General features: G+C 46.1%; 1 protein-coding gene across 1 annotated transcript in view; it reads right to left on the bottom strand.

The window, feature by feature from the left end:
* Nucleotides 1-16,852, bottom strand: part of LOC142755208 (ADP-ribosyl cyclase/cyclic ADP-ribose hydrolase 2-like) — a 106,501-nt gene that overhangs the window by 34,268 nt on the left and 55,381 nt on the right. The window contains exon 5 of the mRNA XM_075860479.1: nt 7-142. Coding sequence (XP_075716594.1) covers nt 7-142 — 136 coding nt within the window. The remainder of the gene's footprint in view (nt 1-6; nt 143-16,852) is intronic.

The raw sequence follows: 16,852 nt of genomic DNA, 5'->3' as shown, positions 1-16,852 counted from the left end.
TCTAACCTGAATGACTGCTTGATCCGCAAAAGTACAAGTTATCCGCCAGCCATCCCATTAAAGTGTCACCTAGAGGCATGTATCGGTTTCCACGGTCTGAGAGTCTGTGCACTAGTTGTTTGTTGTTTTCCCAGAAAAGTGACTGCAGATAAGTATATAATAAAGAATATATTACTTTATATCATATTACTATCTAGTATATTACTCTAATACAATTTATTAAATTGTTCTATAATATATTACTCTATATTATATTACACTATAGTATAGTACTTTATATTATTTAAGTATATTACTATTTTGTATATTACTTTATGGTATATTACTACATATTATATTACTCTATAGTATATTACTTTATATTATTTTATTTGAAAAGTATATTTATTTACTTTATAGTATATTACTCTATATTAGTCACTTGGGGTAAAGAAAGCCTCTGCAAAAAGCAGCTCCCGCTTTGGAGAATTCATTTATTTGAATGGACACAATGCAATACCACATTTATCCAACTGCGTCTGAATGCCACAACGTTGAACAATTTTTCATTATACAGTGATTATGCTTCATTTACAGGTGCTTCTCAATGAATTAGAATATCATCAAAAAGTTAATTTATTTCAGTAATTCAATTAAAAAAGTGAAACTCATATATTATATAGCTTCATTACACACAGAGTGATCTATTTCCAGCATTTTTTTCTTTTAATGTTGATGATTATGGGGGGCGTGGCTTGGCGCGCAACGGGAGCAGTCGCATGACTTGAGAGCTCCGCTGTGGTTCCGTGCTATATTGATCCTGTGACTATCCTGATCGTTCCTTACCTTCATCATTACGTCCCGGAGATCCAGGCAGCAGTCGGGTGGTAAGAGTGGAGTTATGGGCCCCACGAGAGGTCAAACGGCCGCGGAAAAGCTGCAGAGTTATGTCCGGGAAGAAATCAAAGATGGCGGCCGTGCTTCCCTGCAGCAGCGCTCAAAGGGCAATGAGACGCCTGGTGGGTCGACATCTTCCTCAGCGGTGGTGGAGGAGACAGAACCGGAACCTACTCCGACAGAGGTGATGAACAAACTCCTGGCAGCCATATCAGCATGCAAGACCTCGCTGACCGATAAGATGGAGGAGGTGAAAATTGATATAGGCCTCATAAGGCAGGATATGCAGACCCTGAGAGAAAGAGTGACACATGTGGAGGACAGAGTGTCTGGGGTGGAAGACAGGATGGCGGCCATACCGCGTGCGATTACAGATCTGGAATCCATGACGGAGTTATTAAAACAAAAAAATGATGATCTGGAAAATAGGCTGCGTCGGAATAATATCCGGATAATAGGAATGCCTGAGAAATCGGAGGGCCAAGATCCGGGCGAATTCATATCTAAGTGGTTGAAAGAGATAATGCCAGATGCACCTTACTCGCAGGCCTTTGCAGTAGAAAGGGCGCACAGAGTGCCGGCAAGACCGCCTCCACCGGGGGCCCCTCCGAGGCCGATGTTGGCCAGGTTGCTTAATTGTAACGACAGGGACATGATCCTGCGTCAAGCCCGCCGACTGCAAGGTATTAAATATAATGGCGTTGCTATATCCATATTCCCGGATTTCTCGGCTGATCTGCAAAAGCGCAGAGCTACGTTTATGGCGGTGAAAAGGCGGCTGAGGGATCTCAATATCCCATATTCTATGGCGTATCCTGCAAGGCTGCGGGTAGTGGATAACGACCGTTCTATCTTTTTTAACTCTCCGCTGGAAGCCGACGATTGGGTGAGAGGGAGGAGATCGCCCCGCCGCGTGTGACCCCTTTGGAGGGTGAAGATGGAAAGTGCTGGAATTTAAGATGATGCTGGAGTTTCTTCTGCGCCTGATGCAGGCTAAAAGGTTTCTTTTTGCTGGTTGATCTCCTGTGTTTAAGGAGGGATTCCAATGTTATGGTACACCCAATTTGAAGTCTTATCCGGCGGGTGAATGGTTCCGGAGGCCCTGAAAAAGGGGCATTCTTCTCCGCCCCATTTCATTTGAATGGACTGTCGGGACTTTCAATCTGTTACCATTCGGTTCATGGAGCTTGGCCTATAGTGGGAAGGAGTGATCCGGCCGAAGTAAGAAGGGGCCCCAGTTGAAGGACTGCAGGAGAGATCCGGGTATATGCGCAGGACGCATATTACGTTTAAATATTGCTGATATATTGTTTACACTGCTGCTGGATTTATTATCCTCCTGTACGAAGTTATGGAAAGGGCTTAAGATGCATTATGGTGTTTGAAGGTGTAGATAGGGAAGGATACGTTAATGCTGCCTAATAGCACGGGGCCTTCCCCGTTACTCTTCGGTGCCACGAGGAGGGCATGATTCGGCAATGGCCTATGTGTCATCTCGCATTGTCGATACAATTTACTGTTTATATGTTAGTTTTGTCGTTTATGTTTTTAATGCCGTATTTAGGCGAAATTATACTCATTTATGAATGCAAATGTCTAAAAAGTCATACAGTACACAGAAGGTGGGGAAAGGTCACTAGGGAAAGTATATGGATAATATGCAGGAGTAGGGAGCCATCTTCCCTCCGAGGCAGACATAGCTTTCGGCCTCATTAATGGCGTCTATATCGATTGTGTCTTGGAATGTACGGGGGCTGGGTACTCCGAGGAAAAGGGCAGCCATTTTTGCATGTATCCGTAAATTTAATCCCTCTATAATATGTCTGCAAGAGACGCATTTAATCCCAGACAAAGCGAGATTATTGCGTAGACCTTGGATCCAATGGTCTTCACACTCTTTCCATACGTCCTACTCCCGGGGGGTATCGGTATTAATCCATAAATCCCTGAGGTGGGAAGCGGTTAAAGTTAAAGTGGATAAGGAAGGTAGATATGTGTTTATACATGCTTACATCGACACTATACCATTTGTATTGTTGGGCCTATATGTTCCTCCTCCGGCAAATATACGAATTTTACATGAGGCTGCCGCATTTGCTGCCGCTTACCCACAAGCTACGGTACTGGGCATGGGGGACCTTAACATGGTCATGGAGCCCAAATGTGATAGATTTAGAGGAGTGTTGGACGGTGGGGATACATCGGTGTCTCCAACAGAGTTGAATTTGCTATTTCAAGAAATGGGTTGGTTAGATATATTTAGGTGCAAACATCCGAATGTAAAGGTGTACTCATGTCATTCTATCGGTAGGAATTCCCTGTCTCGTATAGATTATATCTTTGGGAACGCTCTAATGGTCCCGATGGTAACGGATGTGTCTTATGAAGTAAGGGGAGTGTCAGATCACTCTCCGATGGTTGCACGTTTCATTCACCCAGGGCCTGTGAGGACTGGTAGCTGGAAAATTCATCCATTCTGGCTTACCCTGATAGGGCCGCAGGATCGCATACCAGATCAACTGGAGGTTTTTCAGGATACTAATAACTCGTGCGATAATCTTAATATTTTATGGGATACCCTGAAGGCCTACCTTAGAGGCTGCTTGCGATCTACAATCTCCTACATAAAAAGGGAAGCGGCAAAGGAAGAGGTTCAGTTGGCACAGCAATGTGAAACATTGGAGGGCGAGTATATAGGAAACCCATCTGAAGCGAATAAACATGCATGGCTGACGATGGGCCGTAAATACTTATTATTATTACAAGAAAAAGCTGATAGGAAATAGTTTTTTGCTCGGCAGACCTATTTTGAATTGGGAAACCAATCAAGTAAATTGCTGGCTCATTTAATACACCACAGTTCTCAGAGCTCAGCAATATTAAAGGTTAAAGACAGTCAAGGCCGTGAGCTGACTGATACTCCTAGTATAGCGGCTCGATTCACTCAATTCTATAGGGACTTATATTCCTCACAGTCTTCGTATGATTGGTCCGAGTGTGTATCATACTTGGAGGACTTGGAATTCCCGCAGTTAGATGAGGCAGGCAGGGATATGTTAGAACTCGATATCACGGAAGATGAGGTTACGCAGGCATTAAGGGATATGTCAAAGGGTAAGGCATCGGGACCAGACGGGATTCCATTGGAGGTGTATCTTCGTTACTCTGACCAGCTCATTCCCCCAGTATGCTCTATGTATTCTTATGCCCGGAGGGAGGGGAAACTACCGGACAGTTTCTATGATGCCACAATTGTAGTGTTACTAAAACCTGACAAAGACCCTAGTGAATGTAGTTCTTACCGCCCTATTTCATTACTGAATCTAGACTACAAGATACTTGCAAAGGTACTGGCAAATAGATTGAACAAGGTGATATTACAACTCATTCATTCGGATCAGGCAGGCTTTATGCCGGGGAGATCCACATCTGATAATATACGCAAGGTTCAAATTTTGACTCAAATAGGAGAGGCACTAAAGGAGGACTGGGCAATGGCATCTCTTGATGCGGCCAAGGCCTTCGATTCTGTTGAATGGGCATATCTGTTTGAAGTATTACAGAGGTTTGGTTTTGGCCCGATATTCATTAAATGGGTAAAAATCTTGTATAAGGATCCGAGGGCACAAATTTTGATTAATGGTATAATGTCCCCTTATTTTCACCTCCGTAGAGGTACCAGGCAGGGGTGCCCTCTCTCCCCGCTTTTGTTTGCAATAGCTATTGAGCCTTTAGCGATACGTGTAAGAACGCACTCAGAATATAGGGGAATAGTAGTGGGAGGACGAGAGGAGAGGATTAGTTTGTACGCTGATGATGTGATATTGTATATGTCATACCCGAAAGACAACTTGGGGTTAGCTATTGCAATCCTGAACCAATTCGGTAGATTTTCTGGCCTACACGTTAATTGGAATAAATCATTTTTCATGCCTTTGAAGGAAGTGGGGTGGGCGGAAGCTGAGCATGGCCTGCAGGTAGTGTCGTCCTTTAAATATCTGGGTATTATCATAAACAGAGATCATAGGTATGATCGAATCACCAACATACTGCCTCTGTTAGACTATATCAAGCTCAAATTCAAGGTGTGGGGGGCACTTCCACTGGCAGTGACGGGTCGTGTAAATTTAATTAAAATGGTTATTCTCCCAAAATGTCTGTATGTTCTGGAGCACGCAGCCATACCGGTATATAAGGCCTTTTTTAAAACCCTACATGCATTATTCCCGGCTTTTATATGGGGATCCAATAGATCCAAACTTAGTTTGGCTACTCTGCAGAGACCCAAACAGGAGGGGGGAATGGCACTACCGGATTTGTTTATGTACTATCTAGCTGGGCAGTTGAGATATTTACAGCTATGGACTGGGTCGGACCCGTTACCAATGAGGGAACAGCACCTCGCTACATATTTGCATCTAGTGCACCTTTGGCCAGTGATAGAAAGCTCCCCGGGAACTTATAAAAGAATGCTCCCAATCCACAAAGTGGCCGTGCAGGCATGGACGGCGGCCAAACAAATTTATGCATATGCGGATGTACAAGTGGACATGCCATTATGGGATAACCCCCTTCTTTCACATCTAATGGAGGGGCAGGCCCCATCTTTTTGGGATGGATTTGAGGTACGTAGAATTGGGGATGTGTATAAGGATAATGTCCTTAAATCCTTTGCGCAAATGCAAGAGGACTTCCAAATTCCTAGGGAAAGTTTTTATAGATATCTGCAGCTGCGACATGCTCTCGCAAGTCAATACCCTAGGTTAGATCACGAATTCTCACGATTCCCTTTGATTGGAGTTTTTAAATCGCAGGGCCCCCGGGGGCTGATTTCTGCGGTCTACACGGCCCTTATACATGCTAAACTGGCCAATGTCAAATTACCGGTAAAAGATAAATGGGAGAGCCTGATATCAGATCTGACAGAGGAGGAATGGGAGGATGTACTTTCATCTCCTGTGTCTGTGTCACCGGCGGCAAATAACAAAATGATCCAATTAGCTATAGTTCATCAGAGTTACCTCACGCCGGTGAGACTGCATAGAATGGGCAGATATCCTAGCACTGAATGTCACAGGTGCCGTTTTCCCAGATCTGATTTCTGGCATATGATCTGGGATTGTCCAGTGGTGGCTGCCTTTTGGGGGGAGGTGTTGAAAGTGGTTGAGGAAGTGGTGAAGCAGCCGATCCCCTTTTCACCTAAGATTTGTCTATTTGGGGTGCTGCCTGAAGATCAGTGGCCATTTCACATGCGTATTTTATTGCACGAAGTGTTGTTTATGGCAAGGAAGACCATCGCACTTCGGTGGATGGATCAGAGACCTCCTAGGGTGACGAAATGGAAATTGCTGATCAATTCCATTATACCATATGAGCGAGTATTATATAAGAAAAGAGGGTGTGTTGGTAAATTTTATAAAATATGGCAGATTTGGTGTGATTCATCATGTACCCTGTATACTCCGCATAGATTTACAGACCTGAGGGACCAGTTGCTGCAACATTGAGGAGGACAAGTGTTGCATGATTGGTTACTTATAAGATCTCTATATTTTGTATGGAATAAATCAAACTGGCCTGGGAAAGTATTGTGCCCGTTCGGATGTTATTGTGCTGTTTCCGAGGGCTAACTATGTGATCTATTGGGTTATGACATGTTAAAAACCATCATAGCAACTATGCATCTGTGTTAAATGTGTATGAATACATAAATGGGTTTATTTCCTGTCATGTACTATGGACGTTTGTATTGTACAATTCTTTCAATAAAACGAGTTTAAAAAAAAAAAATGTTGATGATTATGGTAACAATTAATGAAAACCCAAAATTTAGTCTCTAAAATTAGAATATTATATAAGCCCAATTTCAAAAATTATTTTTAATACCGAAATGTTGGCCTACTGAAAAGTATGTCCAGTATATGCACTCAATACTTGGTCGGGCTCCTTTTGCATGAATTACTGCATCAATGCGGCGTGGCATGGAGGCGATCAGCCTGTGGCACTGCTGAGGTGTTATCAATGCGGCGTGGTATGAAGGCGATCAGCCTGTGGCACTGCTGAGGTGTTATCAATGCGGCGTGGTATGAAGGCGATCAGCCTGTGGCACTGCTGAGGTGTTATCAATGCGGCGTGGCATGGAGGCGATCAGCTTGTGGCACTGCTGAGGGGTTATCAATGCAGCGTGGCATGGGGGCGATCAGCCTGTGGCACTGCTGAAGTGTTATCAATGCGGCGTGGCATGGAGGCGATCAGCCTGTGGCACTGCTGAGGTGTTTTGGAAGCCCAGGTTGCTTTGATAGTGGCCTTCATCTCGTCTGCATTGTTGGGTCTTGTGTCTCTCATCTTCCTCTTGACAATACAAGGTAGATTCTCTATGGGGTTTAGGTCAGGTGAGTTTGCTCGCCAATCAAGCGCAGTGATACTATGGTTATTAAACCAGGTATTGGTACATTTGGCAGTGCGGGCAGGTGCCAAGTCCTCCTGGAAAATGAATCCGCATCTCCATAAAGCTTGTCAGCAGAGGGAAACATGAAGTGCTCTAAAATGTCCTTCTAGACGCTGCGCTGACTCTGGACTTGATATAACACAGTGGACCAACACCAGCAGATGACGTGGCCCCCAAACCATCACTGACTGTGGAAACTTCACACTGGACCTCAAATTGGATTGATTCCTCTCTATTCTTCCTACAAAACAGATAAAAACAAGGACATTTAAGCAAAAACACCGAAAAAGGCCATACTTACAAATGGACACAGCCAGGTCTGAAACGCTGATGAAGGCGAGTGAGCAGGTGCTTTAAATAATAATAGCCACTCCCACTAGTCTTGAGGGGAGTGGTATGTGGTGCATGGGATGTGTAGTAAGAAATAATAAATGAATAGTGTATGTGCAAGTGTAATAATGTGAGTGAAATATAGGGGGCAGTGATGAGTAAAGTGCCTAAAAAATAAATGAATAATGGGATGCAAGTGTGTGAAACATGGAGGAATAGTGTGTAAGTCATGAGGCGCAACGTAACTAGCCAGGTAGAAGCCTATTTGTGACGCCTTGATAATTCATAGAGCGGGCTACCCTGCTTGCTAGGCCAAACAACAACACACCATGCTCTCCCAGCATCAAAGACCTGGCTGTGTCCAAAAGAAGCGAATATAAGTAATAATGAAAAATACCTGGGGTATTAGTGATCATTTTGGCCAAAAGGACGCAAGCTCGCAATCCACGACAAGGATCCCCAGACTTGCGAGTCCCTAACTGGAGCGAAAAGCTCCTGATGTACAGACAAAACAGATAAAAACAAGGACATTTAAGCAAAAACACCGAAAAAGGCCATACTTACAAATGGACACAGCCAGGTCTGAAACGCTGATGAAGGCGAGTGAGCAGGTGCTTTAAATAATAATAGCCACTCCCACTAGTCTTGAGGGGAGTGGTATGTGGTGCATGGGATGTGTAGTAAGAAATAATAAATGAATAGTGTATGTGCAAGTGTAATAATGTGAGTGAAATATAGGGGGCATATTTCACTCACATTATTACACTTGCACATACACTATTCATTTATTATTTCTTACTACACATCCCATGCACCACATACCACTCCCCTCAAGACTAGTGGGAGTGGCTATTATTATTTAAAGCACCTGCTCACTCGCCTTCATCAGCGTTTCAGACCTGGCTGTGTCCATTTGTAAGTATGGCCTTTTTCGGTTTTTTTTTTTTTTCTCTCTATTCTTCCTCCAGACTCTGGGACCTTGCTTTCCCAATGAAATGCAAAATTGACTTTCATCTGAAAACAGGACTTTGGACCACTGAGTAACAGAACAGTCCTTTTACTCCTTAGCCCAGGTAAGACGCTTCTGACGTTGTCTCTGGGACATAATTGGCTTGACACAAGGAATGCGACAGTTTTAGCCCATGTCCTAGATACATCTGTGTGCGGTGGCTCTTGAAGCACTGACTCCAGCCGCAGTCCACTCCTTATGAATCTCCCCCAGATTCTTGAATGGCCTTTTCTTGACAATGCTTTCTAGGCTGCGGTTATCCCTGTTGCTTGTGCACCTTTTTCTACCACACTTTTTCCGTCCTCTCAACTTTTCATTAATATAGGATATAGCACTCTGTGAACAGCAGCTTCTTTGGAAATGTCCTTTTGTGGCTCCCCCTCTTGTGGAGGGTGTCAATGATTGTCTTCTGGACAACTGTCAAGTCAGCAGTCTTCCCCATGATTGTGTAGCCTACTGAACCAGACGGTTGGACCATTTAACCCCTACCCGCACCAGGACGTAACTGTCCGTCGTTGCGGGAGGTTACTTCCCGCACAAGGACGTATAGTTACTGAGTTTTTCCCGGTGCACACTGTCGGCGACAGTGTGCACCGGGAACCGGGAGGTCAGCTGTCGCCGACAGCTGACACTCCCCTCTTGCCGGTCAGCGGTCCTTTGCCGCTGATTTCGGCGAATTAACTCCTTAAATTCGGCGATCGGGTGCAATCGGCGAATTTTAGGGGTTTCTAGCATATCGGCAGACCCCCGTCCGAAATCGCGGGGTCTGCCGATAGTTAGTATGGCAAACGGAAGCCAAACAATGGCTTCCGGGTCTGCCATGGACGGAAGCCCATCCGGACCAACCTTCGGCTGGTCCTGATAGGCTTCCTGTCAGAGTGACAGAAAGTCACTGTGCCGTTCCCGATGCACACTGTCGGCGACAGTGTGCATCGGGAACTTGGAGATCAGCTGTCCCCGACAGCTGACACTCTCCAGTGTTGCCGATCAGCGGCTCGTCGCCGCTGATTTCGGCAATTAACCCGTTACATGCGGGGCTCAATTGCGATCCCCGCATGTAGCGGGTTTTGTAGCGCATCAGCAGCCCCCATGCAATTGTGGGGGCTTCTGATGCTTGTGATGGCACCCGGGGGCCAGACAATGGCCCCCAAGTCTGCCATGTATGTCGGCCTATGAGGATCAGCCTCTGCTGATCCTCGTAGACCAACTGTCAGAGTGACTGTGACGTCACACTGACAGTTGGAATACATTACACTACCTAGGTATTGTAATGTATTCTAGCAGCGATCAGAGCTGCAGGTCAAAAAAATAAAGTATAAAAAGTAAAAGAAAAGTTAATAAACAAAATATAAAGTGTAAAAAGTAAAAGAAAGTTTATAAAAATGTTTTATAAAAGTGTAAAATAAAAGGTTTTGTTTTCCTATAATAAGTCATTTATTATAGGGTAAAAATAAAAACGTTAAAAAAAAGTACACATATTTGGTATTGCCGCGTTCGTAACGGCCCAAACTATGAAACTATAATGTTAATTTTTCTGCACGGTGAACGCAGCAAACAAAATAAACGGAAAACTGTCAACATCGCTATTTTTTGGTCACCACCCCTCCCAAGATATAGAATAAAAAGTGATAAAAAAGTCGCATTTACCCCAAAATGGTACCAATAAAAACTACAACCCGTCCCGCAAAAAACAAGACCTCCCACAGCTTTTTTGACGAAAAAATAAAAAAGTTACGGCTCAGAATAGCGTGTCTCAGAAAATAAATTATTTTATGGAAACTTAATTTTATTGTGCAAACGCTGCAAAACGTAAAAAAAAACTATACACATATGGTATCGGCGTAATCGTACCGACCCGCAGAATAAATTAAAACGTAATTTATTGTGCGCGGTGAACGCTGTAATAAATAAAGAATTTAAAGCGCCAAAATTGCTGTTTTTTGGTCACCTTAGCTCTAAAAAAGATCCTGAGGGGCCAAAATGCTCACTATACCCCTAGAAAAATTCCTTGAGGGGTGTAGATTCCAAAATAGGGTGACTTTTGGGGGGTTTCCACTGTTTTGGTCCCTCCGGGGCGTTGCAAACCCGACATGGCACTGAAAACCAATCCAGCAAAATCTGCGCTCCAAAATCCAAAAGGCGCTCCCTCCCTCCTGAGCCCTGCTGTGGGTCCAAACATCAGTTTAAGACAACATATGGGGTATTGCCGTAATCGGGAGAAATTGCTTTACAAATGTTGGGCGGCTTTTTCTCCTTTATTCCTTGTAAAAATGAAAAAATTCTATGTTTCCACAGAAAAATAGTTCCACTAAATTCTGCAAAAAAACTGTGGGGTCAAAATGCTAACTATACCCCTAGAAAAATGCCTTGAGGGGTGTAGTTTCCAAAATGGGGTCACTTTTTGGGGGTTTCGACTGTTTAGGTACCAGAAAACCTCCTCAAACCAGACATGGTGCCTAAAATATATTCCTAAAAAATGGAGGCCCCAAAATCCACTAGGTGCTCCTTTGCTTCTGAGGCCTGTGTTTCAGTCCATTAGGACACTAGAGCCACATGTTGGATATTTCTAAAATCTGCAGAATCTGGGCAATAAATATTGAGTTGCGTTTCTCTGGTACTCTTTTAATAGAAAAATATAAAACATTACAAAATAAACGGTGTTTACAAAACAAACACAACAAAACAAAACTTATGTACATTTCTGTACAATTTACCCAGCCTGGCCCTTCTTACATAAATCCCCATGCATACATAACTATAATCCCATACTCATTCGTACACACACCTATACCCCCCCAACCCAAGAAAACATAACTATAACACTATATACAACATACTCTTAAAAACCACGTGCCAACCAATGGCCCCCTAAAAAAAAACAAGACATATATAAAACAAAAGAAATAATAATCACAATAATAATATAAACAAAATAATAATAATAATAATAATAATAAACTCTGACAATAAAAGTTACCATCTCATGGTGCACTTACTCCAGTGCACCATGTAAATGAAAAGAAAAGAACAAAACACAAAAAACAAAAAAATATATATATATATTTTTTTTTATTTTTTTATTTTTTTTTCTAATTTTTTCTTCAATTTTTTTTTCAATTTTTTTTTTTTTAATATATTTTTTTTACATTTTTTTATTTTATTTTATTAACTTATCCACATTCATACCTAACCCTGTACACACTAACTTATCCATCACCACCCATCACCTCCCCCAACCAGCATCACGCCTCATGTCCTTCCATGTCCGCATAGTTCAGATGCTGGCCCCCACCACCCAACACATCACCCACCCAGCCCGATCCCACGTCTCATGTCCTCCTCACGTCCACGTAGTCCAGAATCGGGCTGGGCACACCCCCAGGCCCCCCACCCCACCTATCTACTGCCCATCTTACCTAAACATTCACACAAACCCATGCATACACCTATACACCATATAATCATACCGACACATAACTATAACAAAATATCATACTGTATACATTAACCCGAAAACCTAAGTTTGGCTGCTTGTAAACCCTTTTTCTGTCTCCAAAAAAACTCAAAACAAAAACCTACTTGTGCTTACTCAGCCCATCACCAGAGGAGAGAGAGAGGAAAGCCCCCCTAGAGCACCAGCCCAGAGGCCAAAGCCAACCCCCAACCACCACCCCGGTCCCTATCGCTAAACCTATCCTGCTTGCCCTATCTCTATCCCTTATTACTTTATAAACTAATCTGTCCCTCCTGCTGTCTCTCATTCTGTCCCTATCGCTATTTCCCGGTGTCATGGCCAGGCGCAGACCCCTACCTCCAGTCTAATACCCAGGGGCACCCCCTCCCCTCCCCCTGAAGGTTGGTTCCACCTAGGGCACCCTAAAATTAAAGCCCCTCCAAAGTCGAGAGGCCTTGGATGCACCCAGTTTCTCAACCTCCAGAGACCGGACCTTCACCAGGTCACCCATGATATTCCTACACACCTCGTCCTCGAGGAGGATTTTACACTGAGTCGATACTAAGCACCGTGCGTTCCACGTGAAATACCTGATCACTAAACTAACTAAAAAAGAAGTGCAATGATCCCTTCCACCCAGGTCTCCGAATGCCCCATAGGCCCAACCAGCGTAGGAGAGGTTGGTCAGACCGGGCCAACCGATGGAGGCACCCACCCGTTTGTAAACCTCTGCATTGAAGGGACACTGAAGCAAGAAATGGTCCATGCTTTCCAGCGTGTCATCGCACTCCTCCCGAGGACAACCTCTTTCATCGGAGTTTCTGAACTTCAGATTGCCCCTTACATACAGCCTCCCATGGAAGCAGCGCCAAGCCAGATCCCAAAACTTCTGGGGAATCCTCACAGAGTTTAAAAGTTTTAATCCCACCCCGAGGTCGCTACTTGGGCAGTCCCTGAGCGCCAGGGGCTTCTGGAAGCAGGTCAACAAGACCTTTCTGTCAAGAAATTTTCTCGACATGGTCTTGATCTCCCTCGCCTCCAGACCCCACCGACGAACAACCTTCAGAACCGGGGCGGCATAAGCCGGGAGGTGCCCATGGGGTGCACGCAGGTCTTTCGCTTGGCCTCCTGTCTCCCATTCCTGGAAGAAAGGCCGAAACCATCCCCTGCAGGAGGATATCCACAGAGGAGCCCTTTCTCTTTCAAAGAGGTTTGCCAAATTAATTTTAATGAAGGTGTTTACTAAAAACACCACTGGGTTAACCATACCTAACCCACCTAGTTTCCTCGGTAGGTAAGTAACCTCCCTCTTGATTAGGTTAAGCCTGTTTCCCCATAACAGTTGGAAGAACAGGCTATAGACCCGAGTCCAGAGAGGCTCTGGCAACATGCACACGCTGCCAAGGTAGAGCAACATGGGCATCAGGTAAGCCTTGGCCAGGTGAACCCTTTCCCTAAGGGACAAAGACCATCCCTTCCATTGGCCAACCTTCTGGGCAGCTATTGATAGCCTACCTTCCCAGTTTTTCTTGGGGTAATCACCCGGGCCAAATTCAATGCCTAAGATTTTAGCAGACCCTTTGGGCTCTGGGAGGGTGTCCGGGAGATCAAAACTAGGATCCCCTCCCCCCAGCCAGAGACTTTCACACTTGTCCCGGTTGATCCTGGACCCAGATGCCCGTGAGTAGCGCTCAACTTCTGACATCACCCACTCTGCCTCCCCTCTCGAGGAGACAAAGATAGTGACGTCATCCGCGTACGCAACCACCCTCTGAGTGGCTTCCGGCTCCTCCAAGTCCATCCCCACCCCCGCCAATGGCCCACGATCGAGCCGCCTAAGAAAGGGGTCGATCGCGAAAACATACAGCAAGGGGCTTAAGGGACATCCCTGGCGGACACCAGACCCAACCTCAAAGGGGGTTCCAGTCCAACCGTTCACCAGTGCAAAAGACTCAGCCCCAGCGTATAGGGTCTGGAGCCAATTAACGAACTCACCCGGTAGGCCATACCTCAGAAGGACTGACCATAGGTACTTGTGATTCACCCGGTCAAAAGCTTTGGCCTGATCCAAGGACAGCATGTACCCCTCCCATCGGCCAGAATGTCCCTGCTCCACTGCCTCTCTGACACTGAGGACAGCACTAAAGGTGCTGCGGCCTGGAACAGAGCAATGCTGGGCCGACGAAAGGAGCCGGGGTGCAAACTTCACCAGCCGATTAAACAGTACTTTTGCGAGAACCTTTCTGTCCGTATTGAGGAGCGCTATGGGACGCCAGTTCTCAATACGGGTCGAATCCTTACCCTTTGACAGAATGATCAAGGCCGACTTTCCCATTGACTTTGGCAGAGCGCCCGAGGAGAGGCACTCATTAAAAACCGCAGTCAAGAGGGGAACTAAGGTTCCCTTAAAAGCCTTATAAAACTCAGATGTTAAGCCATCTGGGCCTGGCGACTTTTTGATGGCCAACCCATCAATCGCCAGCATCACTTCCTCTTCCTTGATCGACTCTGTCAAAACACCAAGCGAGGGGTCTGCTCCTGGCTCAGGGATGGTTTCAGCCAGGAAAGCCGACATTTCGTCTCGGTTTAGATCCTGCTCACCCAAAAGCTGCGAATAAAAGGATCTGATGACCTCCAGGATCCCTGATTTGGATCTCATCAGGGAGCCTGTACTATCTACCAGTCCTGTCACCACCTTACGACTCACTGACATCTTGCAGTTCTTGTAAGGGTCGGGCGAGCGGTACCTCCCGAAATCCCGTTCAAGAACCAAAGACGTGTGCCTATCATATTGGCATCTTTTGAGCAGAGCTTTCACCACGGAGATTTCCTCACGGCTACCTCCGGTTGAGACTAGATGTTCGAGTTTCCTCCTCATGTCTTGATACAGGCGATACCTGCTCATAGACCTGAGGCACGAGATCTGACGGAAAACTCAGCCACCCGTTCTTTGAACACCTCCCACCACTCAGACTTAGTACCACCTAGATCCAATAAAGGTACCTGGCTCTGAAGAAAATCCTCGAAGGCCTGTCTTATCTCTGCTTCTTCCAGGAGAGTAGAATTCAGCCTCCATATACCTCTTCCCATCTGGAGGGACTCTGCAACATTCAAAGAAAACATAATCATACAGTGATCGGAGAACTCCACCTCAACGACGGACACTGCCGAAGAGATGGCGTCCTCCTTTAAAAAAAACCTGTCTATTCTGGACCTACGACTACCACTATGATAGGTGAATCCCGAGTGGCCTGGGGTATACCGAATGTGGATGTCCTCCAGGCGAGCATCACTAGCTATTCTATTCAACTCGACACTATCATAGGCCAGTACCTTTCTGGAACCTCCTCTGTCTTGGGGCCTAACGACAGTGTTAAAGTCCCCTCCAAAAATGACTTGTCGGCCTGTAAAAAGGAAGGGCTTAATCCTCATGAAGAGACTTTTCCGGTCCCACTTTGTCTGGGGACCGTAGATGTTGATAAGTCTTAGTTCTTGTCCCCTCATGAGAACATCTAAGATCAAGCACCGCCCCATTTCTAACTCGATCATCCGCCGGCATGTGACCGGTGCGGTAAAAAGTACCGCCACCCCGCTATATGGCTCAGCCGCAAGAGACCAGTAGGAGGGCCCACGTCGCCACTCCCTCCTAGCTTTCACGACGTCTGCCAAAAGTGACAGTCTGGTCTCCTGCAAAAACAAAATGTCAGCTTCAACCCGGCCGAGAAAATCAAAGGCTGCAAATCTAGCCATATTCGACTTAATGCTGGCAACGTTAATCGATGCCAGCGTCAACGGAGTGGGTGCCGCCATCATAAATGATTGAGTTAGACGGTTTTCTTCTTCCCACCCCTTGCTTTCTCCTCTGAGGAGGACCCCTCACCCTCTTTACCTCTTTTTTTTGTTTTTGAGGAGTCCATAACCTCCACCACCCCCCTCCCATTCTCATCTCCTGGGTCCGGGCCGACCCCCTCCCCCGGGGACAGTGGCCCCCGCAGAAGAGGAGGCTCAACGACTCCTAGACTCCCTACCGTGCTCTCCCCCCCGGCCTGGGGGTCTGGAATATCCATGAGAACACGGTATCGGTTGGGGGAGCACACCAGGGGGGTGCAGGTTTTGCCTTCCTTGGCCGGGGCAGAGCCAGATGTTTTTAGCCCTGTTTTGATGTTACCCGGTGTCCCCTGTTTTGTTTTAGGCTGTGACCTCCCTTCCTCTTCCACACTTTCATAGTGGGAGGACTGGGAGTCCTCAGCCCTCTGCTCTCTCTCTATCCTCCTTATCTCCTCGTCCAGTACGGCCCCCCCAAGAGCATCAGTATCCTGGGGGGCATCCAGGTCCGAGCCAGAGGAGTCCCCAGTTTCCTGGGTCCTCCTCAGCTCTCGTTCCCTTCTGCGTTTTTCCGCCCTTCTCTGACGAGAAGGGGGTCCCCTGCTGGCATTCGTCCTTTGCTCTTGGGCTCTATCGTCTCTGTCCGCCCCCTCGCCCACGGAGACCTCCCTCCTTACATTCTCCGTAGGGTTGGAACAGACATTGACGACTGAGCGCGGACACCGACTGAAAGGGTGACCTAGGTCACCACACAGGTTACACCTAATCTGCTCACACGATGCGGCCAGATGGCCTACCCCCCCACAATGAGCGCACTTCTGCACAGTGCAGCTTGCGCTCAAGTGTGAGGGGTCGCCACACCGGTGACACAGCTTCGGCTGCACCTGGTAGAAGACAAGGATTCGATCTC

The sequence above is a fragment of the Rhinoderma darwinii genome, chromosome 1 (assembly GCF_050947455.1).
Source record: "Rhinoderma darwinii isolate aRhiDar2 chromosome 1, aRhiDar2.hap1, whole genome shotgun sequence".
NCBI lineage: Eukaryota > Metazoa > Chordata > Amphibia > Anura > Rhinodermatidae > Rhinoderma > Rhinoderma darwinii.
Note: the sequence above shows the minus strand (reverse complement) of the source record. Positions and strands in the feature narration are given on the sequence as shown.